The sequence below is a fragment of the Aspergillus homomorphus genome (assembly GCF_003184865.1).
Source record: "Aspergillus homomorphus CBS 101889 unplaced genomic scaffold BO97scaffold_45, whole genome shotgun sequence".
Classification (NCBI taxonomy): Eukaryota; Fungi; Ascomycota; class Eurotiomycetes; order Eurotiales; family Aspergillaceae; genus Aspergillus; species Aspergillus homomorphus.
In genome coordinates, this window is record NW_020291931.1 from 76,623 (window position 1) to 103,481 (window position 26,859).

The following is a 26,859-nucleotide window of genomic DNA, read 5'->3' on the forward strand; positions in this document are numbered from 1 at the left end:
AGACCAAAATTGAATCGAACGCCGCATTTCGTAGCCCCGACCCGACTTGACAGCGACTTCGACAAACCCGCGCCCTCCTTAATCTGCCCCCCTTCTGCTTCCTGTCGCACGCAGATTCCTTCGCTGTCAACTTCCAACCATGGCCGACGCTCCCGTTACCCTGCGGACTCGCAAGTTCATCCGCAACCCCCTGCTTGCTCGCAAGCAGATGGTCGTGTAAGCCTTCCCCCGATGCTACTGCCCGGAGGATGCCCGGAGGGAAGATACCCGAAAGACAAAAGAGATGGGAAAGGAGGGAAATACGACAAAACGATCATCAGGTCGACGTGATGGAAACAACCAGGAAGATACGACAATTTCGATGGGGAGGGGTTTACAATGTCCGGCGGCAATTTCACATCTAAAATGTGCATATATGCGTGTCGGGGCAATGAAGAAGAGAGAAAGAGAAGAAAAATATCATCGACTGGGAACCATCCGAGAACACCTCCGGGCAGCAAGCACGACAAAACATTGCATGACTACGGCAGACGCTGATATTGTGCACACAGGGACGTCCTCCACCCCAACCGCGCCAACGTCTCCAAGGACGAACTCCGCGACAAGCTCGCCGACCTGTACAAGGCCAACAAGGACCAGGTCTCCGTCTTCGGTTTCCGCACGCAGTACGGTGGTGGTAAGAGCACTGGCTTCGCTCTCGTCTACGACTCCCAGGAGGCCCTGAAGAAGTTCGAGCCCCACTACCGCCTGGTTCGCATCGGTGCCGCCACCAAGATCGAGAAGCCCAGCAGACAGCAGCGTACGTTTTCTTACTTCTTTCTCCCCGCCTCCCATCTTCCGTCATACTCATACCCTCTCCAGGCAAGCAACGGAAGAACCGCTCCAAGAAGTTCCGCGGTACCGAGAAGGTCAAGGGCCCCAAGAAGAACAAGAACTAAGCGGATCGATTCGGTTGAGAGTTCTCTGCGTTTACGTTTACTGGTGAAAATATGGAAGGGGGAAACAACTAGTTGCTCGCTGGATTCGCATCTTCGCCTTGGGACCCGGAGTCGGATGCACTTGCCGAACCAAGACGGACGATCGCGGCCACGGGCTGAACTTGATGACTGGGAAGATGTGGGTTTTGTTCCGATCTTCTTCAACCAAATGAACCCTGGTGGATATGAACGAACTGGTTGTGTGTGGAGGGCGTTTTACAATCTTCTTATTTCTCATGGGCGGCCACCGCCAATTCTTCATATCTACAATATGAAACCATGAATTCGATGACAGGGAACTTCAATATCAAATCAGACTTGGAGACCGCTTGGGCCTATTCTTGCCGGGTTAAAAAAAAATAAAACATGGGTCGGATATCTTCGCAAAAAAAAAAACCAGGATAAAATGGATATTCTCTTCTTTTCTTCAACCGATCGATTTACCCCATGTTCTCTGCTTTCTTTGCCCCTGATTGTTTCTTCCCTGGTTGAATGATTCCGCCTTGAATTTCCAGTTACCCCATACAATTCCTTATCGCATTTCTTATCGACGATTTGACTAGATCAAGTTCCCGTTCCCTGAGACAGTAGTATGTATATGATGCACGCCCTGACCCGATGGGAGTGTGTTTATCACCACTCCGACCTTGTCAAGCTAGCTATCGTCCACCTAATATGGTATACCGTAGACGAGTAAAACGAGTCAATGTGTAGCACTTCCTCTGTAGCAGAGCAAGTGAGGGAGAGAGGCATCATATTTCATGCCGCCTCGACAGATAGGGTACTGTATGTAGGTATGTATCACCACAACCCAACCCGATTAATCCATCCTTTTCTTTCCCCCCCTTCTCGCCCGCACGCACCCAACGAGTACCGTACACCAGCCCATCCATCCATCCATCCATCCATCCATCCATCCATCCATCCATCCACAACTTCCATTCCCCCGTCCCTAACCTCCCAACCCGAACACTCACCTACCAAACAAACCACAAGGAACCGATTTCCCCCTCCCCCGTCCGCGTACCCGAGTACCAGGGTAAGAGCTCGCTCACTCGCTCGCAACGCAACGCAGGGTCCCACCACGGGACCGGCAATCACGCCCGGTTCCCTTTTTCCCTCTTGGTTTACATTCTTCGTTGGGTAAGTTACATCTCAATTCAATTAGAGAAGAGGAGGAGGGGGGGGGGAACGAAACAGAGAATACGAAGGGTCCGAGCTCGAGCGAGCGTACGACTAGATCGACCGAGTCGGTGGTCGTCTTCTGTCTTTGAGATCTTCCGGGTACACAAAGAACCGAGGGAGATTGAAGGCTAGAGGGTACTGGAAGGTTGCGTCAGTAGGTGCGCGCGCCGTTTGGAAAAGTCAATGCACAGGCCCCCTCCCTCTCAGGGCTTTTCTTGCTTGCTTTGTCCCCTGCCCCGGCGAAATGGCATCCGGGAGGTCGGCGGGGGGAACGCAACGGGGGACGAGGATTAGCTCTGAGTTCGGTTTTTTTTGGTTTTTGTTTTTGTTTTATTTCCCCTATGCGCCGTTGGAGCTTGGGGCTGTGTTTGTTGGTGGGATTTTTGGTCCGAGGGTTGGAAAAGTGCTTATTTTTGCTATTATTTGTTCAGTAGTAGGTTTTTGGGCTTAAGGTTGAGGTTGGTTGGTTTGGGTGGAGTTGGGTTTGTTGGTTCAAGGTACTAGCTAGGGTCGATCTATTGCTGTATATATCTTTCTTTCACCGTTCTATTGCACGTATCGCCAGTTGTTCTTCCCCAGGTAAAAACAATCTTAACCGTTGTCTTTTGTCTGGCGCAAAGGAATCAAGAGGTGTGTGTGTGTGTGTATGTGATCTATCATATTAAGTAAGGGTCCAGTAGTGTAACCAACAACTGACTTGGCAGCATGGACAAATGTGCTCAAAACAACAACGCAATACAACAAAGCCCTTGCCAAGTGGGGGTAAAATATACAGGAGACAAGATAGCCACCGTAAGTAAGAAGCAACAAGAGACAAATAAAAACTCAAAACATAGAAACATATAAAAGGTGAGCCTCCCCAGTCGTGGACGGCCTGGCCGGCCCAGTCACAGGCAAAAATCCAAGTCAATCAACACCGAGCAAGCCTTGGGAATCACAAATCCAACACAATCCCTAGTATTAGTGTAACATGTCTTTTTTCTTCCTTCTCCTGCGCCCTGGGGGGATATAATGTAACAAAGAGCCAGCGCATTGCCTGCCTGTGCTGAGAGATATTACCAATAGGCGTAAGGAGAAAAGCGCCGCCAACGCTCAATAATCTACCTTTCCATGTATAGTCTGTCGGGGCGAGATTGACAGGCTTCATCCCTATTCGAATTAAGATGAGGCTGCTAGATACCCGTGGAGTCGAGCCGACACGTTTGTTTCAGCTCTTTTGTTGTGTCACCTACCGACAGTCTCGCTGTCGGCTAACGCCTGTTTATGCTCCCCAGCGCATCCAGGAGGGAATTTCTTTCAAAATAATGAGAATGCCTTCCTATAGCGTGAGCTTAAAAATTGCTTGGGTGGTTTAGCGGCTGTATTGGAGTCGGATACACTACTGTATCAGGGCGACAGGCCGGCGAGGTAGTTATCGATGGAGCGAAAAGACCCGGCCCAGGACGTGTGTATGGTAGCCCATTCATGAGCATGGATGCTGAACCATCTGTCTTGTACGAGTGCTTGTCCCTCCTTTCACTGCTGCTGTATACATAGACATCAGAGCCGGCTTCGGAGAGATGGCTTTGGGACATAGTCCGCGCTGCTTGACTGTCACCACCTCCGCGGAATTCCTCGCTCGAGGTTACCGGCTCCAATCCAGCAAGAGGCCCAGCGGAGGAAGCCAAAGAAGAAGGTGCACCAACAGTTGTGAGCAACGGAGTTCCGAACATCATGTCTTGGGCACTTGCTCTTGTCCGATTGGTAGAACTGGTGTTGAAAGATTCGTTCGGACAGCGTTGAACTGAGGAGGGCATGTTACTAGAGCTGGCGCTTTTGTAATTCCAACCAGCCCCCGTCCTGTGATCCACGGTCTCTGGAAGTGTAAGGACTTCGGGTGTCAGTGTAAAGCCAGCAGGGCACTGTGGGCCTTGAGTTCGACTCGTGGGGTCAGGAAGAGTCCGATCCACTCCTTGTCCTTCGGCGGAGGAAAAGCTCATCGTTGGCACGATCGGAGGGGCATCAGTTATTTGGCTTGGGGCCCCCGAGAGCATATAAGGATATACAGGTTGGGACAAAGAACTTCCAGTCTCGTGGTCTGCGAAAATGGCTGCGCTAGGGCTTCGGCCAAGGCACATATTTGGACTCCAAGCCTTGGGACTCCATGTGAGCCCACAATAGTCCGCAATAACGGCATGTGGTGCCCCAGAGACCATGTACGTCGGAGGCTGAGGGCTGTACATCCCAGAATCCTCCTCGTAGTGGACGGCGTGGTCAACACCAAATGATTGTCGGCTGAAGGGCATCTGAGAGTCGCTCGACCCAAAATCATAGCCAGGGGCTCGCGAGAAAGGAGTTACACGCATAGTAGAAGGGCTTCCTGGTGTACTACTCGCCGGCTTTGGCGCCATTGATGGTCCATACGGCCCATGTCTGTGAGATGGGGATATCGTAGCATTCACCGTTGGATACGGCCAGGTACCTCTCGTCTGCATCATCGAAGAATTGACCTGTGCTGGTGTCAGCTGATAATCTACCAAAGTGGAAGCGATTCTAAAACTCACCCTCAAAAACTGACAGTTAACATTTCCAGAGCTGCGGCAGTTTGAACAGCCTTGCCCTTCGCCATTGTCGCCGCTGCATTTGATTTTTCTTTTTCGGCAACGGTTACACTAAGAACAACCTGTAAGCCATGATCCTTTCTCGACTTAGAACAGAGTCGAAAGATAAAAGGGCCAACTTACAGCGACCTGAATGCGGCGGCGTGTCGAGTTTCGACTCTTGCTGTCTAATTCAGGACTAGGACTTTGACACCCAGCCCTTTCGACCATATCTTGATAGCTGTCGGCTCGATAGGGGTGAGGTATTGATAGAGCATCTCGCTTGGATTGTGAATCAAAGCCAATCGCCTCCTCCGGGGAATAGATAGGATGAGCCATTACTTCATCCATCAGCGTGGGGGAAAACATGGTGCTCCCGAATTCAAGACTCACATGTAGTCAAGGTAAGTTTACAGGATGGGAAAGCTTCTCAGAAGGGTTTCAAGGAGCATAAAAAGGTCGGTGAATCAGGGATGTTGCAATCAACGTATCCGCTCTACCCTCAAGTGATGGGGAAAAGAACCAGAAAGGGTGAGGGGGCTTTAGCCGGAAGCAAGGCCAGCTTTAAGTCCATGTGTTGATGGTGCGTAGGTGTTGATGGTGGAAAGCCTGGCCCTTCGTTTTATTGTCTTTCTTTCCTTTTTTTCTCTTTTTCTCGCGATTGTCTTATTTTAATATTTCGCTGAATTCGCATGCTGTTGGTTGCAGGTTGGGGAGTTTCAGACCGATCTCAGTTTTCTCCCATCACCCAAGCAAAGTCCCTAGAACTAGAATGGGAATTAGGTCGCTTCCCCATTCGATGGAGTGTGATCAGCTTGATACCTGTTTCTTCTTACCCTGGGTTGTACCAGGAGAGCATCATGCAAATAACCGGGTTGCATCTCATTCAGGCAAAACGCTAAAAAAAAACAAAAATACAAAAAGTCCAGACCAAACCAAGATAGTAATATCATGTCCAGAGATTTAGGTATGGGCACCATGGTATGATGATGATAGCAGACCACAGAGACAAAATACCCCAGCGTTCTAAGAGTTGCACAGAGAAAGGGTAACGTTGCACCAGTTAAAAATGGCCTGATAGAAAACCACAGTCAGGCCTATCACTCCAAGCTGGGCAGACTAAGATCTCCAGGGTCGGTCTCATCCAATAGACGTTGATGCGAACTCCACATGTGCTGCTTCCGCCACTGGTCCATGTCTCTAAATGATGCTATTTTTTGCCAGCGATAGAGCCCTGCGTCAGAAGCGACCGGTCAGGGTAGTTCGAAGACCGGACAGCCACCGACTACGTTTGCATGAGCACCTCCAGCGCGAATATCAAGCTATTGACAGGAAGGCGGAAGCAACGAACGTGTGGATGTTTGCTCTCTGCTTGAACAATGGTCGGCATCCAAAGGCGATTGGTCCGATGCTTGCTATTTTCAAGCATCGAACAAACTTCACTCGGCGGTCTAGTCTCGACTGGTACTTTTGACATCATAGAGTTCAGCTTAGGTCAGATCGGCAGCGATCAGGTCCACGAGCGACTTCAACAAAGAGGAACTCGGGGCCAAGAGAAGGGAAGTGCCCAGACCCGATTCAGAGCATGATGCAAGCGGACCGCACCAATCTGCGAATATTACACCGATGGCTCGGAAAGCTTGGCTGCTATGCCTCAGCTTGATAGCTTCAAGCAACGACTAAGTCCTGAGATCGGCCGTGTTTCAGCAACGCGCCAATGTGACTCAACCGCCAAGTCTGACTGGGTGCGCGGAGCCCGCCCATGGCAGCATGGAGTAATGGCTCGCATTAGTACCATCAAGCAAAGATCGCCAGTTAAGGTCTGGATCGGAGTCTACATATCATGCATGACTTGGGTTTCCTGGATTTGGCTTGCTAGGGAGATCGAGAGGCGTCAAATGGGCAAGGACTCAAACCGGCCCAGGGTGATTTAGGAAGCCTCAAAAAGAGGATGGCGAACGAAGAGAAACATCAGGAGAACGAATAAGAGGGGGGTAATGAGCTTTCACAGCTCGGCGAGAGTTTGACCATGACTGTGGGGCAAAAGAAAAAGAGAGATCGACTAAGTATGCAGGAGGGTCAGGGGCACGAGTCCGGTGCACATTGTCACCGACTGACAGAACCTTGTCAACATCTGCTTGTGCTCAAACCTGCAGCACTTTCACACAACGATTGGTCTAGATCGGAAACGATTCATTCGCAAGCATGGCAGTAGGTTTGGCGCAGGCAATATGTGGAAAGGGGGATGATGAGCTAAGGTACTAGTGTCGTCCGTCCCTTTTCGGATCGCGATCGAGATCGAACAAGAGAGGTAAACCATTTGTTTGATAGAACACGAGAAAAGTAAGCTAGAGGATTTTCTTGATTCCGGTCGGAAGAGGAGAAATGAGGATAAAGAAGGTAGAATGGAAAAGAAACGAAGAAAAAGTGAAGAGGAAACAGCGGTCGAAAATAGGAGGGCAGGGCCAAAGCCCCAGAGATTGGGGAAGGGCGTCAATGATCAAGGTATCTTCCGGTCACAACTATTATCAGTCAGTGGTTAGACCAGAGAGCTGTCATTAGCAATAGGACCAGCCACAGGAATACCAAGACCCAGTGAAACTTATGAATCTCATTCAGGAATTCCAGGAGTTAAAAGCGTTACGGAGAATCATCAATGTAATGATCATTCTTAAGATAAAGATATAGTATCCCATGTCTAGTGAGCACCACGTGTCTTTCCCAATCGGATTAGTCCTGCTGTCATATTTCTGCAAAGGTTGCTGATGGGGTTATCTGAACAGCTGTTGGACCTAGCTGCAGGAGACCGCCCGTTATTGCCAACGCCCCTGTGGTGAAACTCACAAAGGGTAGAATCGGGTGAGTCTTGTAGTGTTGAAAGGCGCTCACCGTGCGAATTCGAAGTTACTATGATTTGGGGCTGGAGCTGAAGCTGGAGCTGACGTCAAAGCGAAGTCCAACAAATAGCGAAACACCTCATAGGGTCAATGCCGACGCTTGAATTGGGGCCGATGGCACATCGCACCAGGAACAATATTCGTCGTACTTGCTCGGGAGCTGGCTATGGATAAGTTGCCGACAGATTTGAGTGACCAGATCGCCGGCAAGAAACGAAACAACAAACAGCAGCCAGCTAAATCTCGGCCCAGGCCTAGCGTGAGACTATCTCTTGCCTTCGAGTTGTTCGTTCAACGGGGATTCCCGGAAGATATGCCGCCCAGTTCAAAAGTAACGGCGGTTACACGAGGGGGGCGCCGGATCGACCATCCGACAATGAGAACACCTCGAAACTGTCGAAGGTGATTGATTCAGTGATGAATGCTTCTTTCAGAGCATGTATGACCCTTGAGTCGCTGTCACTCGAGTGACATGGGGGGTTGGGTGAGAGTGGGGGTGAGGGTAAGGGGAAAGATGTGAAGAACTTTTGTGGCTGCAAGCAGGTAGATCCATCCCCGGGGGAAGATAACTGTTGATCTAGAACTAATCAGTCTAGTTCGTTCAAATTATCCCGATTAGTATGATGATAGGGATAAATTGGGTGGAGTAGTTGGCTGAGGGCAGCAGCAGCAGCAGCAGCAGCAGCAGCATGTAGAAGCATCAAGAAGGAGAATGAACAAGTAGACAAGTAGACAATCGAACAGCGATCGACGGTGGGCCGCTGATGTTCGACTAAGTAGGAATAGAGCGGGCGGCAGCGGCTCCGCATCGTAACTTTTGCTTCTCGGTCGGTCGGTCGGTCGGTCTGTGACTCTGTTCTGTACCTTTCCTTGCTTGCTTGGACTCAACTCCAAAGGCTCTTAATTCCGTCCTTCTGAAAGCTTCCTCCTCCCCCAAACCACGACCACACCCTTCCCCCCCCCGGCTCCCCACCCCCAAAAAATTCTGTTTCTGGTTCTTCTGCAATCCAATCTGTCTGTTGCACGTTTTGCACAATCCCTGTTCTTTCCATCGCTATTCCTCATCTTTTTCTGTTTCTGTCTTGCGCACCGTCGATCCTCCCAAAATCACCCGCAGCTGCTGCCGGGGATCCGCCATGAGCGTCCTACTAGAAACCTCTCTCGGCGACATCGTCATTGATTTGTTGGTCGATGAGTCGCCTAAGGCTTGTGAAAAGTATGCATCTCTTCTCCATTTCCTGCGATTGTTCTTTCTGCTGGTACTTTCGTCATGCTCTATTGCGCGCGCGTACAAGTCGAGTGGCTGAACGAAAACTAAGCTATCTATGGTCTCCCGCCATAGCTTCCTGAAGCTATGCAAAGTCAAGTACTACAATTTCTCGCCCGTCCACAGTGTTCAGAAGAATTTTACTTTCCAAACCGGTGACCCCTTGGGTCCTGACTCTTCTGAGAGCGATGGCGGATCCTCGATTTGGGGCTTGTTGCAGGGTCCCTCCCAGCGAACCTTCTCCCTTCCGATTCCTCCCAAATTAAAGCATGACGAGCGGGGAACTGTGAGCATGGCAACGGTTGCTTCTCCTAATGACCCGGATCTGCGCATTGCCGCTAGTCAGTTCATCATCACTCTCGGAGAGAGCCTGGATTACTTGGACGGTAAGGCGGTGATCTTCGGCAAGGTGGTAGAAGGATTTGATGTCCTAGAGAAGGTCAACGAAGCCTTCATCGATGATCGCGGGCGCCCACTCAAGGATATCAGGATTCGTCATACTGTGATCCTCGATGATCCTTTCAGTGACCCCCCGGGGTTGGTGGAGCCTGCGGAGAGCCCTGTGCCTTCCAAGGCACAATTAGCTACAGTGAGGATCGCAGATGACGAGGACCTGGATGACAACATGGACGAAGAGGCATTGGAGAAGCTACGACGGGAACGTGAGGCAAGAGCTCAGGCGTTGACCTTGGAAATGGTAGGTGACCTTCCATTTGCTGAGGTCAAGCCACCAGAAAATGTATTATTCGTCTGCAAGCTGAATCCAGTCACTCAAGGTCGGATCCTACCTTTTCCTGTCTTCTATGCTTATTGCTGTTCAACACCATGGCTAACTAAGATATGGCTCTAGATGAGGATTTGAACCTAATTTTCAGTCGTTTCGGGCCGATTCTCTCGTGTGAGGTGATCCGAGACAAGCGGACAGGTGACAGCCTACAGTATGCATTTATCGAATTCGAGAATCAAAAGGACTGTGAGCAGGCCTACTTCAAGATGCAGGGTGTCCTGATTGACGACCATCGCATCCATGTTGATTTCTCACAAAGTGTAAGCAGTACTACCTGGGTGAGCTCGGTCGGATGCTGCTGACCACTCGATGCACTAGGTGTCAAAATTGTCCGAAAGCTGGCGTAACGCAACCATCTCTAAGCGCAGTGGTCAGCGGGGTGGGTTTGGTGGTGTAGCCGGACTCGAGAAGAAGCGCCAGTATCGGGCGGCTGACAACAACAATGCACGTCGCCGCGAAGACTATTCCATGGTATTCGACAAAAAAGAGCCTGGGCGCCAGTCTGCTCCTCGTCGCGATAGATCATACAGCCGGAGCCCTCAACGGAACGAGCGCCGTGATAGACGAGCCAGTCGAAGCCCCCGGCGAGGCCCGTACCGTAGTCGTTACCCCGCTCAATCGCACAGCAGGAGTCCAGTACGGAAGGACTCCTACGGCGATCGGCGGTATGAGCGTCGTGACGACGATAGGTATCGGGACCGACGACGCCGATGATGTACTTAGTAAGAAGATGAGACCTCAAAGGCTATGAATGACGTATATTTATCTATCTATTCCTCCTATCTACCTTCCTAGTAATCAAATTCGTTTGCACAATGCAGCAAGCAGTCTTTGCTAGCAGACCGACTCACAGGTATGCTAAAATGGTTTGAATCACATATGACCTCTCACCTGACGGGACCGGTCATCAATCATCATAGAGCATCTTCTCAAAGTCATCGATGCCTTGAGACACAGGCTGGGCTCCACGGAGTATACGAAGGTGTGCCCCGCCGCCTGCCACAGATTGGCTGTGTTGCTCACCTTGGCCTCTCCGTTTGAGTCCTTTGCATCTCTCTGTTTCTCGCTAGCCGGTCTAAAAATAATAATGATCGATCCCCTGAAACCAGGGGTCTTCTAGCGGTCAGTGATGATATTCGTAGCTCAATAACGGTTATGGTACCGTAGGTACGGGTGGCTGAGTTGCCAGGTGGTTTTCGCCAGCCTGTTTGTTTGGGTTATGGTGGTTTCTTCTTAAGGACTGATCTTCCCCTCCCCCTCCCTTCCCTCCCCTTACCAGTTCACCCCGCGCTCATAATATCTCCTTGTTCCCCCCCTCCCCCCAACCCACCGCTCCTCCTCCTCCCCCATTCTGCCTCAACTTCATTCTTCCTCCCTCTTCCTTGATCTATCCTACCTGTGATACCCTTTTCATTTCCTTATTTGCGCATCACCGGTCATTATGGCCGCCGCCGCCATCAAGGAGACCGTCTCCAACCTTTTCCACAGCCAGCCCGAGAACACTCTCCGCGAGCCATCCTCCGAGGAATTCCAGCAGCTCAGACAGAAGTACACCGATGCCGGACAAGGACACGTTTTCGCCTTTGTCGATGAATTGAAGTCTACCGAAAAGACCCAGCTGTTTCACCAGCTGAGCAATTTCGACCCCAACCGGATCAACGAGTTGGCTGACAAGGCTCTGAACCCTCCCAAGACCCAGGAAGGGCCCACCTCACTGGAACCCCTCCCCGATGTGGCCACTGCATCTATCTTAGACTCGGATCCCAGCGACATTCAAAGATGGTATGATGAAGGACTACAGTTGGTTGCGGGCAACAAAGTGGCGGTGGTTCTGATGGCTGGTGGACAAGGAACGCGCTTGGGTAGCGCTGCTCCTAAGGGCTGCTTCGACATCGGCCTTCCCAGCCACAAGTCCCTCTTCCAGATCCAGGCCGAGCGCATTGTTAAGCTCCAGCTCTTGGCCAAGAAAGTTTCTGGGAAGGAGGCTGCCATTCCATGGTATGTGATGACCAGTGGTCCTACTCGCAAGCCGACGGAGGAGTTCTTCCAGCAGCACAACTATTTTGGTCTGGACAAGAGCAATGTGGTTATCTTCGAGCAGGGCGTCTTGCCTTGTATCTCGAACGAAGGCAAAATTCTGATGGAAAGCAAGTCCAAGGTATGTCAAGCTTGATCATCCTCAACTACATTAATTCTTTGGTTTTAATCTCGTCACTTTCAGGCAGCCGTGGCCCCCGATGGCAATGGTGGTATTTATCTGGCCCTCCTCACTTCTGGCGTGAGGGAGGATATGCGCAAGCGCGGAATTGAGCACATCCACACCTACTGTGTCGACAACTGCCTTGTCAAGGTTGCTGATCCCGTCTTCATCGGTTTCGCCGCCTTCAAGAACGTTGATATCGCCACCAAGGTGGTCCGTAAGCGCAACGCTACCGAGTCCGTGGGCTTGATTCTTCAGAAGAATGGCAAGCCTGATGTTGTCGAATACTCTGAAATTGACCAGGAGACAGCCGAGGCCAAGGACCCCAAGCAACCTGACGTGCTCAAGTTCCGTGCGGCCAACATCGTCAACCATTACTACTCCTTCCGTTTCTTCGAATCGATCGAGACATGGAGCCATAAGCTGCCTCATCATGTGGCCCGCAAGAAGATTCCTTGCATCAAGCCTGAAACCGGCGAGTTCTACAAGCCGGAGAAGCCCAACGGTGTCAAACTCGAGCAATTCGTCTTCGACGTCTTCCCCATGACACCACTGGAGAAGTTTGCATGCATCGAAGTGCGCCGCGAGGACGAATTCTCACCGCTCAAGAACGCTCGGGGAACCGGCGAGGACGACCCGGACACTAGCAAAGCGGACATCATGAACCAGGGACAGCGCTGGATTGATAAGGCGGGCGGCGTTGTCGTCACTGAGGGTGAAGCAGTTGGTGTTGAAGTTTCCCCATTGATTAGCTACGTAAGTGCTCCTCTATTGTGCATCCATTCGACGGCGGAACGGAGACTAAGACGACTGAATTATAGGGCGGGGAAGGACTGGAATTTCTCAAAGGCCGTGAGATCAAGGCCCCGGCGGTCATTGAGAAGGAAGAGTAGATAGATCCTCCCACATTACTGCCCGGCATATGGAATATGGACCAGCTTGAATGATCTTAAGTGCATGCATGTATGGACATATCGAAGCACTACCATTACAGCTCAGCTCAACTGCAGCGACGTTTCGAGGTCGTATCGAAGTAGGGTAACATGCAGATACTCGTCTTGTGCTTTTACAACATAGTGACACCAGTGTACTGTACGCACATTGTAGATCGATGATACAGGAGAGAACCATGGAACCGCGTCCAGCGGAGACATGATTTGCAATCCACCAGCCTTGATTGTAGGTAGAGTGAGCCGGATGCTGCTGTCATTTGGCTGCGCTGGCTGGGTGAGCTACATGTTGTTCAGTTCACCTAACCTATCTACAAATAATGATTGAGTTTCTGCAGTTTCCTGGAGCCTGGAGCCTGCTTCCACTTTCCAGTCTTGTCTCGGGAGAATACAGAACAAAACTGGCGCCACCCAGTTAGCTGCATGTCATCAACAATGACCGAGCGCCAGAATGAAAGACATACCGTGACAATACACAGTACGACCCAGTTACGTATAATACACTGCCGGGCCCGAGAACGTGTGTTGCGCCCCCGTGCTAATCCGGGGATGGTCCAACCACCAACCTTATGCCACTACGGAAAAGCCCGGGAGCTGACTGGAACCTACAGTCGGTTAGCAATACATCCCAGTATGACAAAACGTTACAGCCGTGGTTTCTTTTCCGTTTCCTTGCTTACTTAACTTCATCGCTTAACTGGTAATTGGGAATTCGTTCAGTTTTCTACTCATCCTCTTCTTTGTGGGTTGTATAGCATAATAGCAAGACTATCGCGATCTCTTATTATATCTCCATTCGATCATTTACACGAACTAGTGTGGTTTTATGCTTGGTGAGTGTTGCCTTGTTGATTCTTCCCTCTGTGACAATTTTTCACCCTCTCGGTCTTTGTCAGCCCACTCTCTCAAGGAGCGGGCTGTCAAAAGTGTCGTCGGTTCCTCCTCCAAGCTTCTCGGGCTAATGATCGCAACAGGGCTGCTGACGAGACGATTGGAAGTTTGATCTTGGACTTATCGCTCATACATTGGGAAGAGTGAGTGCTCTCTTGTATCTCCGTGATCATACTGCGTTCCGGTGGCCGCATTGCGACAATTCTTTCAACTTTCTTCGGCCGCTTTTGCTCGTCCACGATTTGCCTACAGCCGGCCTTCCACCATTCCTTTTAGCAGATCAATTGCGTGTGACCCATTATGCCGCTGCTCAATACAGCATCCATAGCCTTGACGATTATTTCCCCTCCTTCGTTACAAAACTTGCATGACGCGCAAACCCGTTCAATGCGCCACCGGCACTCAGTTTGACAATAAAGACTTGACATACACATAAGAGAGATGCTGACGGTGAGGGCTTTGGGATCAATCTAGATCCATCTCGTTCGTTAAGAATGTTGTTGTCTCGCAGAGCTTGCTACAAATGTGGCAACATTGGTCACTATGCTGGTTAGTCGCAATGGAAAACAAACGCCTAGGCCCAGGCTATCATTTGCTAACGGGCTAGCGTAGAGGTCTGCTCTTCATCCGAGCGTCTCTGCTACAACTGTGAGTGAACCTATGTGCCTGATATATGCCATTTTGCTTGTACGCTAATTACCAATCAATATCACAGGCAAGCAGCCTGGTAGGTCCCATGCGATGCACGTCGCATACGTACCAGCAACATATCTGACTCGCTCGCAGGACATGAGTCCAGCAACTGCCCGCGTCCTCGTACTACCGAGAGTAAGAGTGCCTGAAAATGCTTGAATCGCGAAGCGCAAGGATGCTGATACATGGCCGTTCAGCCAAGCAATGCTATAACTGCCAGGGACTAGGCCACGTTCAGGCTGACTGTCCCACTCTACGCCTTAACGGTGCTAACGGCCGTTGCTACAACTGCGGTCAGCCCGGCCACCTTGCTGTATGTTGATAGCGCGCGTTTGGACATACCTGCTTTGGACGTACAATTGCTGACCGTCTTCTAGCGCAACTGTCCCGCTCCCGCTACGGCTGCTCCCCGGGGCCCGGCCGCTCCTCGTGGCGGCTTTAACCCTGCGTTCCGTGGCGGCTACGGGTACGCTCGCACAGCCACTTGCTACAAGTGCGGTGGTCCCAATCACTTTGCCCGTGATTGCCAAGCTCAGGCTATGAAGTGCTACGCCTGCGGCAAGCTGGTATGGCTTCTATTCGCCAGTCCCTCATTCCCCTCGATCTTCTTGGCTAAGAGTCTCTTTAGGGCCACATTTCTCGCGACTGCACCGCCCCCAACGGTGGCCCCTTGAGCTCTGCCGGCAAGGTTTGCTACAAGTGCTCCCAGGCTGGCCACATCTCCCGTGATTGCCCTAACGGTGACGCCCCCCAGCCTGTCGATGCGGCCGCCCCTGCTCCTGTCACCGCTGGTGAGACCAACGCAGAGGCCGCTCCTGTTGCGCCTGCAGCCCCCGCTGCTGTCGCATAAGGGGCACCCTTTAAGATTGATCAGTCCCAGTTCATGGGACCCTCTTTCCATTCTTTCTTTCTGTATTAAGGTTGGCCGACATCGATCTCGATTTTCTTATTATTTCATGTTTCTTCCATTGCATATATTGCGCCTCCCCATCGGTTGCAACTTTCGGCACCGACCGTTTACAATCTCCATTATGTATACGACGAACAACAAAAGTTTCACGAAGTCTTGGGTTCCCTTACTGCTTGGATCCTAAACACGGCTCAGGGTCTTATGGATGGCGTCTATTGATCTCCTCGGGTATCTTTCTCATTTACACAAATCAGGTGCGGCAAGAAAAGAAGGAGACGAGGCCAGGCGGGGCGACGGGTTAATTGAGCGCAGGAGAGACAATGGTGGACCGAAGCAAGGGCGTTGGTATACATGGGAACAAGCTTCAAGAGGGTGTGGATGGGATTGTGTGTGTGTGTGTGTGTGTGTGTGTGTGTGTGTGTGTGTGCTGAAGATGCGTGAGTGGTGAAAGTGTTCCGTGGCGCTGTGGCAACCTCCTCATCTTTTCGTACTATATCCTTCTCAGATGCGTCAACTGGGAAGCGAAACAAATTCAAAAAAGCAGAAACATAAGCAAAAATTTATCAATTTCAAGGACGTTCCTCTGGGGTCATTGGCCATGTGTAGGGTTCAAGTAGTGCTAGACCGAGAGTTCCCTAATCGACTTTTCCCTATCATGTGCTTTGCCCAGTTGCATCTTACCTCCACCCATCATTCTATATCCCCTTCCATGCTTGCCTTATTGTCTATGTTTTAAACGACAACCCGTCAGCATCACTACAATCTTCTATTAGGGTATCCTATAAGACTCCATCCAGACGCATCTAGGTCACAATCATGCCTGGCTCCGACACCAGTGACGAGTTCGATGACGATGTAAAACCCCTAGCTCATCCGCTCCTTCCAATCAACTCCAGCTCTCATTTCTCTAACATCGATCCCATTTTCGGTGATGGCAGGCCTTCATTGTTGATATCGATTCAATTCAATCTCATGGTGCCACCTAGATGTCGCCTCGGCTATTCTCCTTCCAGCTGACTAGCAATCAGGGATTGGAGTTGCAGATATTACAAAACTGAAGGCTAATGGTTACTTCACAGTCGCAGTACTTACTCGCTCCCTATGTGCCATTGCGGCTGGCTACCTACTAACTTGTTGGCTTCAATCACAGTCGGTTCATGGTGCGACGCGGAGAACACTGCTGAAGATCCGCGGCTTCAGTGATGTCAAGGTCGAAAAGATCAAAGACGCCATTCAGAAATGCCTGGTCAGTGCCAAAGGGTCCCGGTGACACATTCAAGAGCCGTGTCTCATTTTTAGTCATAGCCCTCGGCCTCTGGTTTCATGACAGCGATGGAGCTGTGCCATCAGCGCAAGAAAGTGGTTCGTATCTCGACAGGGAGCAAACAATTCGACTCCATCCTGGGAGGGTAGGCTTATCTTTCCCACAAATGTCCCCAACAAATGTCCCAATTCTTATTATCCTCCACAGGGGCTTCCAAAGCATGAGTATCAGCGAGGTTTATGGAGAATTCCGCTGCGGCAAGACCCAACTCTCACACACCATGTCTGTCATTGCCCAGCTTCCCAAAGAAATGGGCGGGGCCGATGGGAAGGTGGCATACATCGACACAGAAGGCACGTTCAGACCCGAGCGAATAGCCCAGATTGCTGGGCGCTTCGGGGTTGACCCGGACTCGACTCAGGAGAACATTGCTTACGCTCGAGCCCTCAACAGCGAGCATCAGTTGGAACTACTGAATACCCTGAGTCGCGAATTTGCCTCCGGGGAGTATCGGCTGCTGATCATCGACAGTATCATGAACTGCTTCCGCGTGGACTATTGTGGACGTGGGGAGCTTGCAGAACGTCAGCAGAAACTGAATCAGTTCCTGATGAAACTTGCCCACATGGCTGAAGGTACGACGCTGCATGCACCTGGTGTCTATGAGACATGTCACGGAAACTAATTATATCCGGGTGTACAGAGTTCAACGTCTGCGTGTTGATGGTTTGTTACCGTGTCTTTTCGAGCTCAAGCCGATAACCCCCGTTCTTATTAAGTCATAGACGAATCAGGTCCAGAGTGACCCCGGTGCAAGCGCTCTCTTCGCCGGAGCCGATGGCCGCAAACCAGTCGGTGGACATGTCCTTGCGCATGCATCTACAACCCGGGTGCTACTTCGAAAGGGCCGTGGCGAAGAGCGAGTAGCCAAGATCCAGGATTCCCCAGGTTTGCTGAGTCCCTAAACGGGATGATATTTCTCTAATCTTATGCAGATTGTCCCGAGCGAGAGGCAACTTACCTGATTACGAATGGCGGAATCAACGATCCTGACAAGGCGTAGTGGAATATTTATACATCGCGTGTATGATGGTGAGTAATGGGTTATGTTACGACTAGCAATTATCGGACTGGGACCTCTGCGACATCACTTGCTGCTGTTTTTTCAGGGCCTTCGAGTTGAGCCATCTGTCCTTCTATTGTACGAATATTTGTGTCTTTCTTGCTTCTTGTTGCTCGAGCTCTTAATTCGGTTGTTTCTTCTTGTCAAGATACTCGCCTTCTCCGCCTTTTATACTGCCGGTGCAAAATTATCTTCCGCCCGAACAGAAAAAAAAGTTACACCAAATTCAAACTGTTTCTTTGCTACGCAACCATCGAATTATTTTGCCCTTCTTAGCGTACTTTGCTTCAATAGCTAGGCAGTATACGCTGAGCCGGAGTACGCGCTACCAGGATGAATAAAGAACTCGAGATAGCGGGGTACACCGTGCTGCCCCTGCAGTTTCCCAAGACCTCCTCTGCAAAGGCTGCCACGCATTACATGTATCTTCGGGCCCACGAGCCTCGCAACCCGGACGAAGACACCCCTCGCTCGATGTTCATCGTCAACGTTCCCATCGATACGACCGAGACGCACTTGCGCCACCTCTTCGGCACCCAGCTCTCAGCCGGCCGGGTCGAGCGCGTCCACTTCGAGTCCGTCCCCACGAAGAAGGGTCAGGTCGCGGCGCCGCAGGCACTCGTCGGCGGCGGGGTTGGCAGCAGCAAGAACAAGAAACGGAAGCGTGTGACCGCGGACGAACTGGAGTCTCAGCTAGAGGAGATCGAGCTCCCCCCGGTCTGGGACCGACCGTTGCAGAAGAGCGGGGCGCACGCCATTGTTGTCTTCGTGGATAAGCCTAGCATGGAGGCTAGCCTGAAGGCTGCGCGGAAGGCCGCGCGCAAGGCAGTCGGGGGCAGCAGCAGCAGCAAGAAGATTGTCTGGGGGGAGGGGCTTGACGAGGATCGCGTGCCGGCTTTGGGGCTGGAGCGGTACCTCATCCACTCACAGGCTCAGTATCCCAGTCGGAGCGAGTTGCTGCGCACGGTCAACGACTTCATGACGGTGTTCGAGCAGGTGGCTGAGGTGCGGAAGCGGGAGGCGGCGCGCAAGGCCCAGGAGCCGGACGAGGATGGCTTCGTCACGGTCACGAGTGGACCCAAGTTGGCGGATGCCACGCGCGAGGACGAGGCTCGTGAGTTGATCGAGAAGCAGAGGAAGAAGCAGGAGGGTCTTGAGGACTTCTATCGCTTCCAGTCGAGAGAGAAGAGGAAGGAGAGACAGAACGAGTTGTTGAGGAAGTTCGATGAGGATAAGAGGAAGCTGGCGGATATGAAGAAGAGGAAGGGCAAATTCGCGGTGAGTTTACTTGATGATTATCTCATTTCGATTTCGATGATTTATATGCTAACGGTTTGTTCTTTTCTTTTTAAAGCCTGAGTGATTGCGTCTCCCAGCCCGGTTCGTCACAGTGCATATTCCACATCCACACACATACACACATCGTCTTGGTTTAGCGTGGCGTTAGGGAGGGGTTCATCCAAAAGTCGACTTTTAGGTAGATAGACTACTGGGTTCGAGGAAATGTCTCTGGTGATGTGAGTGCTACTTTTCTCTTTCTATGTCCTACGTGGTCGCTTTTCTCATGTATGCATATGATGAATACGCTGGGGCCAGAGTAGCAAGACTCATCTAACAGCTTGATGTCATGCCATGCCTTCAAAAACCAGCATTATTCAATCTTCTCACCTTTCTGAAGCAAAAGTTGGAATCATACCGTGGATGGATGCTCCAGGTTGGCATCGACCATATGCTAATTCCTTCCCAGATACAGAGTATCAAGGGAGTCCAGTCCATGTTGATGATCGCTTGAATCAACACATCCTATCCCACACAGACTAGGAGGGCCTCGTCACTTTTAGTGGTTGGAATTTGAATTCATTTCCACCGCCAGCTGCCTTGCTGAAAGACTCATTCGTGTTCCTCCACGACTCTCGTCGCAAGAGAAGTAACAACCAAGCCTCCGGGAACAGGACTCAAGATTTTAGAACAGGTTTAAGATTATAGCAATGAACTATGCTGTGCATGTAGACAAATGGAATCGAGCTGCCAACGCTGTCAACCCATTCTCGCAGAGGCTTTCCGTAGGTGTGGCACCACCACTGCAGGGCGACCTATTCTCGTGAACACAAGCTTGTTCCATATAAAATCTACCAAATTCCTCTCAGTCCCTTAAGTTTAATCCGCCATCGAAACTGGTCACCTTAAGAAGTGAATTTCTTTGTTCTTCATCTTGTCCCGAGTTATCGAGTAACAAGCCCCGCTATACCGCATTGAGTAAACCGACGTCACCCAAGATAGATCCGCGGAGTAATTGTACTGTACAACCACCACCCAACCAGCCCGTTTGATTCTGCTTTGCTATCGCGCCGCAAAAGCCGGACAGGGTACTGACTTCTACTGATGCGAAACACCGAGAAAAATTGAGAGAGATAAACAAGAAAAAGAAACTATATGACTACAGCAACTACATCCAGAGGAGAGATGGGCGGGGGAGGCTTCATCCCACCAGCAGCACACCCTCCATCGCCAGCGCCCACCGCATCCACCGCGACCCCGTCACTTCTCCCCAAGCCACGAGCTCACCCCCTCCGTCCGGGCTCTGCCAAGGAAGCCACGGTTCTGGAGTATATCGACAAGAAACTCCTCTCTATCAGCCGCCGACACGCCAAGAAGTTTAGCAGAGCTTTCATCGGCGACGATAACAGCAGCAGCGACAACAGCAGCAGCAGCCACCAACGCTCGGCACCGGCGGAGCCTGAACGGGGCTACGAGAGCTTCAAGGAAATCGCGAGGGATTTCGAGAGCTTGGTGGATGTTTTGTGGGTTAGCGGGACACGTAGGTCTTTCTTTTCCCCCGCTGTTGATGAGATTGTTGTATTTGGGTTTGTTGGGGGAGTTAGGGAGGATCCTATATTGACTGCTTGCTTGTGCGCCCAGCTTCATTACAAATTCCCTACCTGATCTCCTTGGCCGTCCAGGTCAACTCGTATCTCCCGGATTATCCGTTCGCGGCGAAGGCGACCTTCCGGCTGTTGCGGAAATTGGATTCGGTTTTTGCGTCGCTGCTGCTCGGCGAGGATGCGGACTCTGGAGAGCCGCTGCCTGGGTTTGAGGGGAGAGGCAATGTGGTCTCCATGACCGAGAAGGTGCGTATCAAGAGTATTGCGGAGACGTGTCGGGTGGTTGTCGTGGAGGCGAGGGAGAAGGAGGATTTAGGTGACGATGATGATGATGACGGTGACGATGGAAGGAGGAATGGCGTGGAGGACAGTAGCGAGAATGATGATTTTGACGATGATGAGATGATGAACGACGACGTGTTTGGGATGGACGAGTATCCGATTCCTGGCCGGTGGGAGATGGAGACGGCGAAGGTTTATGAGAAGACAATCCAGCTGTTGGGTGATGAATTGGGCAAGGCGGATACTGGGGAGTTCTGTGATACTGATATGGCGGCTGGAGAGGAAGGGGGCTTGTGTGATGGATTGGATGAGGAGGCAGATTGATTAAGGCCGCTTCGTTGATACTGTTTGTATTTTAGGTAGGGGTCGGGGGAGATCGATCTATCGAGACTTTCTTGTCATTTGTGTACAGTACTATATTTGATGATACCATAGGTGGCCAGGTAGGTTTCTGGGTTGGATGATATTGGAGGCTACGAGCGGGACTGGTGCCGACTCAACGCGACAATAGGACGCCGTTGGATTCATCCATAACTTGCCTTAAAAGGTGTGCACGCCTGGCGACCCTCGAGGAAATAGCTTAAAGCTAGTAACTGCTGAACGTGTCCAACACGTCCCTGATTCCTGGACTCGACGCGAACAGTGCTCGTAGGGGTTTGGCTGCGCTGAATATCTGCCTATCTCTGGTACTGTTGGGTTACTATTGTAAGTCACCCAGACAATCTATTCTACCACGATTACAAATTCCATCATGGGTTGGGGCTCCATCCATGGTTCATACGACTCAATCCCAAACAATTGAGCTGAGATGGAGGTGTTCGTGGTAGGTTCATGGTGGGCGTAAGACAGAAATCTTTCATTTCCTGGTGGATGAAATTGGCCGTAACAGCAGTAGATAGCTGATAGGGACAACAGTACTGTAGCTAGTAAATCCGAATATCTCCCGATATGAGGGTGGTTGGCTGATCCTCCAAGGAGTATCTGCAAGGGACAGAGTGCTGACCCAGCCTGGAGGCATGATCGTGTAACCCACCGGGGCTGCTGGCACAGTCGCACACACTCTCCAGCTAGCTGTGCTGCAAACCTCGCATGGCGGTTCCTCAATAAGTACCAACAGTAGCGAGGATGACTGTCCTGAGACAGACAGCAGTCTTGCGGTTCACAACCGCAATATGACGATAAGCGTTGAGTGTATGTCTTCGGGGGAACAAAACCCTTGCTCATGCCAGAGAGTTGTGTGATCAGTACATGTATATGGTGCCGGCTATGTGTATGTGTCGGGGCAATATGCTGCAGGCTGATCGCGCCGCGTACGCGTCCTAAGATATGCAATAATTAGGTAGAGATCAGAAACAGACAAGAGTTCGAAATCTCAAAGACACAGGAAGCCAGTGGACAATTGGTCTTCTCATGGATGAAACAGAGCGGAAGCTAAAGACATAGTGAGTTCACGGTTGTTGTCACGAGGCCCGAGAGGTCAGAAAAGTGTCTCAGTCTCTCAGACAGTAAGTAATGCGTGGTTTGATACAGTTATACGGAGTACGAGGTAATGGAGAGTGGACACCTGCTCTAAATTACACGCGCGCACCAGTGCGCGACTGGTGACCAATAACAGCCTCAAGGAGGCAGTTTCCACTATTCGGGCAGTGGATGCTGGACTCAGCTTTGGAAAGTGGAGCTCTTTTAGGTCCTTTTTTTATCAACTGGTCCTCCTCTTCCAATTCAATGCCTTGGCCTCTCTTACTGTTGGAGACTCGGCTCATATAAGCATGCCAGCTTGTTGTACTGTATATCCTTAGCTTGCAGGCATAGGGAGGTTCGAATAATCTTATCCACACAAAAGACTTATCTAAACTGGATCGGCATTAGCAGCAAGCAATTGCAGCATCAAATCTGGTCCAAGTGCAAACCCTCCTTATCATCATCGCATTCAACGATCCTGCTGCATGGACCAACTGACGGCCACGACTGACCTTTGTCTTCTCAGCTGTATCCTTGACTATTATTACCTCTACTATGATCCCGTACCTTAACCGGCACCAAACCTCACTAACCTAATCAGAAGTACGCAGGACTGAGACTGAACTAAGCCAGCCAAATCCCGCGGATCTTGCTAGACCAGGAGTCGATGTGTCTTCTCCAGTCTGAAATCTCGACAAGGCCATTAAACAAGAACAGCGTGCTAGCCCCCCCGTGCTAGGCCGTAGGAACCATCCACAGCCACATGGTTTTTGTGCTTCTCGAATGCACCGTATTCGTGACTAAGCCTCTCTTGAGTGTCTCTGACTCTCTGTAATCTGTACCGAGCATTAGCAGCTCTCCAATCCATGGGTCCGGGGCGCATCGGTGGGGGCCAGGATTTTTTTCGCCCTTTCATTTGCACCTTTCCACCGTGCAGCCCAGACGTTTCGCTTCCACTTTTCTCTCTCCGGTTCTTCGCTTCAATAGTAATCATGATGGAAGATGACCTTGATCCCATGCCCATTATCATCATCATTCTCTCTTATTCTCTTTAACAGTTTAGGTCTTACGGTGGGCACCCTTTCCCAGCCCCGTCGGCGGCCTCTTCCAGGCTTCCAGCCCCGGCTGTGGACAGTAGGGCACAGCTCAGGGCCGATCCCAAGGAACAAATGGTGGAATTAGGCTGCAAGCGGAAACCGATCTACGAATTACCTCAAGCCTCCGGCTGGCCAAGCGGAGAACGGGACAAATTTATGACGATAAGGGCCCATGGGACGCGAATGGAACCGGGCGAGTCATAGCGCATTGCCGGACAGCAAAGGGGAGAGGGAGGGGGAAAAAAAAAGAAAAAAAAAAAGGCCTCAGTCACAGCTTGGTCGAGGGCTATCGATGCATCATTTTGGGGTCCTTGCAGATTTCTGTGCATGTCTTTTTTGGCATGATGGTCTCTGGAAGATTGATCAATTGAATCCCGACCATCTCGTTTTAAGATATTGTCATAAGCAGAGCAGTGAATGCAATTGATTATCTACTTGCTTACCCCTTGACTCCTAGAAACTTTCCGGAGTCCTCCAGGTCCTGTACATATGCACATATCAAGGGGATCGGACCCAGCCACTGCCTGCTCTCCTCCCCACCTTTTCTCCCCTTGCGCAAGGATCATGCTACACATCGTGAGCAGTGCTCGAGGGTTATACATGATGCAACACTCCTTCCCTATGTGAAAGGTGCAAATTGTTAGGAAATCTTGCAGGTGTTCGCCTGCTGTTGAGATGCTTGAATGATCGGGAATACTCATAAGATAGCTTGTAGTGTTAGCATATTCGAGCTACCTAAGCTTATGCAGATCGGAACACGTTTCCTCATTGCTATGTCAACCATAGACGGTAAGCGACTGCTATGATTCGGGACCCCGTCTCTCGTCTATCCTTGAGGCATCTGAGCCGTTGAACAATAATGTTGCGTGCGATAAAAATAAGAATCATGTCAAGCTGCAAACCGCAGGATGCAGCAGTCATCTGGTTTGAGGGCAAATTGGTTTGGCTGGGTCTCCGCTGGACGTATCCACTGCATTACCTGTACAGTGCAGGTATGGTCTGTTCTGCTTGAAAGCTTTAATCTCACCAGTAGAGAGAAACCGGAAAGCCTGGATCCCTGGAAGATGGGGAGGGGAGTCAATGGATCTATAGGGCTACAGTTTGCTTGAAAGGGTAGCCATTGATAGCTGATGAATCGATCATCTCGGGGTGATTGGGTTAAAGGAGCTCACAAGTCTCAAAATTCGTAGAGTATAATGAGCCTCAAACTAAGCGATATTGGGGATGGAAACAAGCTAAAACATACATGCTGTAAGGTTGTACAGCCGGCATACAATCCACCAGCCCGGGATGGAATGGGAAAGCTAGATGGAATACCTAGTAAAGCCCATAGTATCGTACTGAGGAAATACTAGATCCTACTGGGTGCGGTAAGGCCACACACGATCCCACCTGCACGTCGAAATCCAGATCTACTACACCCACACACTGCACAGCTCTCTCGGTTCTGGGGCTGGTGAGCCGGTCATAGGGTCGGTTCAACCAGTATTGCCTACCCAACAAAGAAGGGAAAAAATGAGGGAAAATTTACTGTTCCAGTAGTAGTCGGCGAACTTTCGTCCCACCCAGTTGGCAGGTAGGCAGAGTCGCAGACAGGTTACTACTACTACTACTACTACTACTACTACTACTACTACTACTGTGACTAGGCTTTGCTGCGCCCCTCCTCAAATGTGTGTCTTTCTCTGCTGCTGCTGCTGCTTGTTGCTGCAATTAACGAAGTAGAAGAAAGTGAAAGAGAGAATTCAATTGCTGGTTTAGCTTCAGTATCTTTGATTATTCATTCTTAACTTAGTTGTTCCCATTTAGGATTATTGAATTAGAAATTTATTTTATTTTGCCCTTCTCGTCTTGGGTCCAGGTTTGAATTTCCCAAAGAATTAAATCATTATTCCCATTATTATTTTGTTTGTTCGTCTAACGAGTTTCTCTTGCTTCTCCCGTCCTTGGTCTGCCCTAGCAGTAGTCGCCATTCTTCCTCGTTTCCTTTCCCTTTCTTTCCCTTTCTCCCCTCCATCGGATCCTGAAGAAATATCTTTTTCTCCTACCCCTCTTCTTCTTCTTCTTCTTTCTTCCTCCTCTCCTCCTCCCCTCTCCCCCCCCATTTTTTGCCCTCCCTGTTCTCTTCTTGAGTTCTTCCACCGTTCCCTTGTGTGCTTTTCGGAAAACACGGAGTCGGTTTCGCGGATAGTTCTGTGTCGTTTCCCTCTCTTACCTATTTCTCTTTGGATTTCCTTCCTATTCTTCTCCACCGTTGCCGGAGTTATCTCGATTGTCCAGTTCCTGGTTTCTCTCTGACGTCCTTGTCCTAAACGCATACTTGCGCCACGCCAACGCAACGCATCTCTCGTCTCTAAGCCAATTTATACGTTGCGATTTTTGACATTGTCTGGTAAGTAGTCATCAATCAGATATAAATCTCTGTTTCTGTATCATCGTCATTATACCCCTCTGTTTGCTTTTTGCCTTGGTCATCACGTTTTCCTCTCTCCCATCGGTGGTACTTGCGCGGGATATCTCGGCCACACCGATCATCAACTTTCCTTCTACGGCCAAGGAGAATTGCAATTCATCCTCGAGCGCCCTCACATGGTCTTCGACGTAATCAGCAAACCGTCAGCGAACAACTCAAGACACGAGTTTGGGAATTGGGTCTTCGCCATGGTGATTTAATAACGATGCGCTATGCGCCCGCTGCTGCTCAGCGCAATGGACGCTCAGCCGACGGAGTTGACCGGTCGCTCAAACAAAATGCCTACCCTGATGATTTCTACGATTTGGTTGTCACCATTCACCGGGTTGGCTCGATTGTTCTCCCGGCCCGTGAATCGCGCAGTGAAAGAGGGATCAGGCGGGCCAGTTGACACGGTCGCAACCGGGCGCGGATGGATCAGAATCTCGGGATATGTCATCGACGAATGCGGCGGGTGGAAAGCTTTAGCCATTGTCACATAATGACCATCAGCATTCTCTCGCCATTCCGGTTCTCGTCAGTTCACACCCCAAATTACACATTTCCGGCTATTCCGCTGCCATCGCTTTGGGGAACCTGAGTCTTGGCATCGAAAGGGAGCGGAACCACAGTCAGAGCTGATCCCTTCCTGTTATCGTCCTTCCACCTTCTCTTCGATTGATCCGTCCGAAAAAAAAAAAGATCGACTCAGCTCGCAACAAGGGCTTTCCCAGTCTCTTAATCTCACCTTTAATTGGGTTTACTTGTTCCTGGGTTGTTGCCCATGCTTGGCCTCAATAACGCATTTTATTCTTGCTTCTCTTTTGCGTCTTAGATTGTCCCTTCAGTTTTTACACCTGGTTGTCTTCACTACTCTACCGCATTAATCCTTGTTATCTTTTCGCATTATCCGATTCTCGCTTGCTGACCAAAGATCTTGAATATCTGCAGGGAGTGATTTT

General features: G+C 50.6%; 10 protein-coding genes across 10 annotated transcripts; 8 read left to right on the forward strand and 2 right to left on the reverse strand.

The window, feature by feature from the left end:
- The first annotated feature begins 26 nt into the window (after positions 1 to 26).
- On the forward strand, positions 27 to 1,354 carry BO97DRAFT_408180 (40S ribosomal protein eS24). The gene is made up of 3 exons (XM_025695794.1): positions 27 to 216; positions 552 to 799; positions 862 to 1,354. Exons 1-3 carry the CDS (start codon positions 140 to 142, stop codon positions 936 to 938), a joined length of 402 nt encoding a protein of 133 aa, XP_025547804.1. The 5' UTR covers positions 27 to 139; the 3' UTR covers positions 939 to 1,354.
- Positions 1,355 to 1,605: 251 nt separating this feature from the next.
- BO97DRAFT_196573 (uncharacterized protein) lies at positions 1,606 to 2,218 on the forward strand. The gene has a single exon (XM_025690509.1). It carries the CDS (start codon positions 1,684 to 1,686, stop codon positions 2,122 to 2,124), a length of 441 nt encoding a protein of 146 aa, XP_025547805.1. The 5' UTR covers positions 1,606 to 1,683; the 3' UTR covers positions 2,125 to 2,218.
- A 1,183-nt stretch (positions 2,219 to 3,401) lies between these two features.
- Positions 3,402 to 5,290, reverse strand: BO97DRAFT_196583 (uncharacterized protein). Its single transcript, XM_025690510.1, has 3 exons — positions 4,886 to 5,290; positions 4,706 to 4,813; positions 3,402 to 4,651 (listed from the first exon to the last, which is right to left on the reverse strand). Exons 1-3 carry the CDS (start codon positions 5,108 to 5,110, stop codon positions 3,494 to 3,496), a joined length of 1,491 nt encoding a protein of 496 aa, XP_025547806.1. The 5' UTR covers positions 5,111 to 5,290; the 3' UTR covers positions 3,402 to 3,493.
- Positions 5,291 to 8,541: 3,251 nt separating this feature from the next.
- BO97DRAFT_408183 (cyclophilin-like protein) lies at positions 8,542 to 10,449 on the forward strand. The gene is made up of 4 exons (XM_025695795.1): positions 8,542 to 8,854; positions 8,981 to 9,681; positions 9,756 to 9,952; positions 10,011 to 10,449. The coding sequence occupies exons 1-4, from the start codon at positions 8,775 to 8,777 to the stop codon at positions 10,404 to 10,406; spliced, it is 1,374 nt and encodes a 457-aa protein (XP_025547807.1). The 5' UTR covers positions 8,542 to 8,774; the 3' UTR covers positions 10,407 to 10,449.
- A 535-nt stretch (positions 10,450 to 10,984) lies between these two features.
- On the forward strand, positions 10,985 to 12,960 carry BO97DRAFT_397687 (UDP-N-acetylglucosamine diphosphorylase). The gene is made up of 3 exons (XM_025694156.1): positions 10,985 to 11,850; positions 11,914 to 12,648; positions 12,714 to 12,960. The coding sequence occupies exons 1-3, from the start codon at positions 11,134 to 11,136 to the stop codon at positions 12,783 to 12,785; spliced, it is 1,524 nt and encodes a 507-aa protein (XP_025547808.1). The 5' UTR covers positions 10,985 to 11,133; the 3' UTR covers positions 12,786 to 12,960.
- A 1,535-nt stretch (positions 12,961 to 14,495) lies between these two features.
- Positions 14,496 to 15,321, forward strand: gisB (putative zinc knuckle nucleic acid binding protein). The gene is made up of 2 exons (XM_025690511.1): positions 14,496 to 14,739; positions 14,804 to 15,321. Exons 1-2 carry the CDS (start codon positions 14,578 to 14,580, stop codon positions 15,098 to 15,100), a joined length of 459 nt encoding a protein of 152 aa, XP_025547809.1. The 5' UTR covers positions 14,496 to 14,577; the 3' UTR covers positions 15,101 to 15,321.
- Positions 15,322 to 18,056: 2,735 nt separating this feature from the next.
- BO97DRAFT_428142 (putative ribosomal small subunit assembly protein) lies at positions 18,057 to 19,086 on the forward strand (the record flags this gene model as incomplete). The annotated part of the gene is made up of 2 exons (XM_025697266.1): positions 18,057 to 19,001; positions 19,078 to 19,086. The coding sequence occupies 2 exons, from the start codon at positions 18,057 to 18,059 to the stop codon at positions 19,084 to 19,086; spliced, it is 954 nt and encodes a 317-aa protein (XP_025547810.1).
- A 789-nt stretch (positions 19,087 to 19,875) lies between these two features.
- On the forward strand, positions 19,876 to 21,453 carry BO97DRAFT_408188 (general transcription factor IIH subunit TFB6 family). The gene is made up of 2 exons (XM_025695796.1): positions 19,876 to 20,541; positions 20,643 to 21,453. The coding sequence occupies exons 1-2, from the start codon at positions 20,157 to 20,159 to the stop codon at positions 21,209 to 21,211; spliced, it is 954 nt and encodes a 317-aa protein (XP_025547811.1). The 5' UTR covers positions 19,876 to 20,156; the 3' UTR covers positions 21,212 to 21,453.
- A 35-nt stretch (positions 21,454 to 21,488) lies between these two features.
- Positions 21,489 to 22,400, reverse strand: BO97DRAFT_196823 (uncharacterized protein). The gene has a single exon (XM_025690512.1). The coding sequence runs from the start codon at positions 22,109 to 22,111 to the stop codon at positions 21,611 to 21,613; it is 501 nt and encodes a 166-aa protein (XP_025547812.1). The 5' UTR covers positions 22,112 to 22,400; the 3' UTR covers positions 21,489 to 21,610.
- Positions 22,401 to 25,722: 3,322 nt separating this feature from the next.
- BO97DRAFT_408189 (uncharacterized protein) lies at positions 25,723 to 26,610 on the forward strand. The gene has a single exon (XM_025695797.1). It carries the CDS (start codon positions 26,124 to 26,126, stop codon positions 26,307 to 26,309), a length of 186 nt encoding a protein of 61 aa, XP_025547813.1. The 5' UTR covers positions 25,723 to 26,123; the 3' UTR covers positions 26,310 to 26,610.
- Positions 26,611 to 26,859: the final 249 nt, after the last annotated feature.

Coding starts and splice junctions, on each gene's coding strand:
- BO97DRAFT_408180 (XM_025695794.1), top strand. CDS start 140: ATGGCCGACGCTCCCGTTACCCTGCGGACTCGCAAGTTCATCCGCAAC. Junction 217..551: donor GCTCGCAAGCAGATGGTCGT/GTAAGCCTTCCC, acceptor TTGTGCACACAG/GGACGTCCTCCACCCCAACC. Junction 800..861: donor GAAGCCCAGCAGACAGCAGC/GTACGTTTTCTT, acceptor TACCCTCTCCAG/GCAAGCAACGGAAGAACCGC.
- BO97DRAFT_196573 (XM_025690509.1), top strand. CDS start 1,684: ATGTGTAGCACTTCCTCTGTAGCAGAGCAAGTGAGGGAGAGAGGCATC.
- BO97DRAFT_196583 (XM_025690510.1), bottom strand. CDS start 5,110: ATGTTTTCCCCCACGCTGATGGATGAAGTAATGGCTCATCCTATCTAT. Junction 4,814..4,885: donor GCCGCCGCATTCAGGTCGCT/GTAAGTTGGCCC, acceptor GGTTGTTCTTAG/TGTAACCGTTGCCGAAAAAG. Junction 4,652..4,705: donor TTAACTGTCAGTTTTTGAGG/GTGAGTTTTAGA, acceptor ACACCAGCACAG/GTCAATTCTTCGATGATGCA.
- BO97DRAFT_408183 (XM_025695795.1), top strand. CDS start 8,775: ATGAGCGTCCTACTAGAAACCTCTCTCGGCGACATCGTCATTGATTTG. Junction 9,682..9,755: donor GCTGAATCCAGTCACTCAAG/GTCGGATCCTAC, acceptor ATATGGCTCTAG/ATGAGGATTTGAACCTAATT. Junction 9,953..10,010: donor ATGTTGATTTCTCACAAAGT/GTAAGCAGTACT, acceptor TCGATGCACTAG/GTGTCAAAATTGTCCGAAAG.
- BO97DRAFT_397687 (XM_025694156.1), top strand. CDS start 11,134: ATGGCCGCCGCCGCCATCAAGGAGACCGTCTCCAACCTTTTCCACAGC. Junction 11,851..11,913: donor TGATGGAAAGCAAGTCCAAG/GTATGTCAAGCT, acceptor CGTCACTTTCAG/GCAGCCGTGGCCCCCGATGG. Junction 12,649..12,713: donor TTTCCCCATTGATTAGCTAC/GTAAGTGCTCCT, acceptor ACTGAATTATAG/GGCGGGGAAGGACTGGAATT.
- gisB (XM_025690511.1), top strand. CDS start 14,578: ATGCTTGAATCGCGAAGCGCAAGGATGCTGATACATGGCCGTTCAGCC. Junction 14,740..14,803: donor GTCAGCCCGGCCACCTTGCT/GTATGTTGATAG, acceptor ACCGTCTTCTAG/CGCAACTGTCCCGCTCCCGC.
- BO97DRAFT_408188 (XM_025695796.1), top strand. CDS start 20,157: ATGACTACAGCAACTACATCCAGAGGAGAGATGGGCGGGGGAGGCTTC. Junction 20,542..20,642: donor TTTGTGGGTTAGCGGGACAC/GTAGGTCTTTCT, acceptor TTGTGCGCCCAG/CTTCATTACAAATTCCCTAC.
- BO97DRAFT_196823 (XM_025690512.1), bottom strand. CDS start 22,111: ATGAGCAAGGGTTTTGTTCCCCCGAAGACATACACTCAACGCTTATCG.
- BO97DRAFT_408189 (XM_025695797.1), top strand. CDS start 26,124: ATGCGCTATGCGCCCGCTGCTGCTCAGCGCAATGGACGCTCAGCCGAC.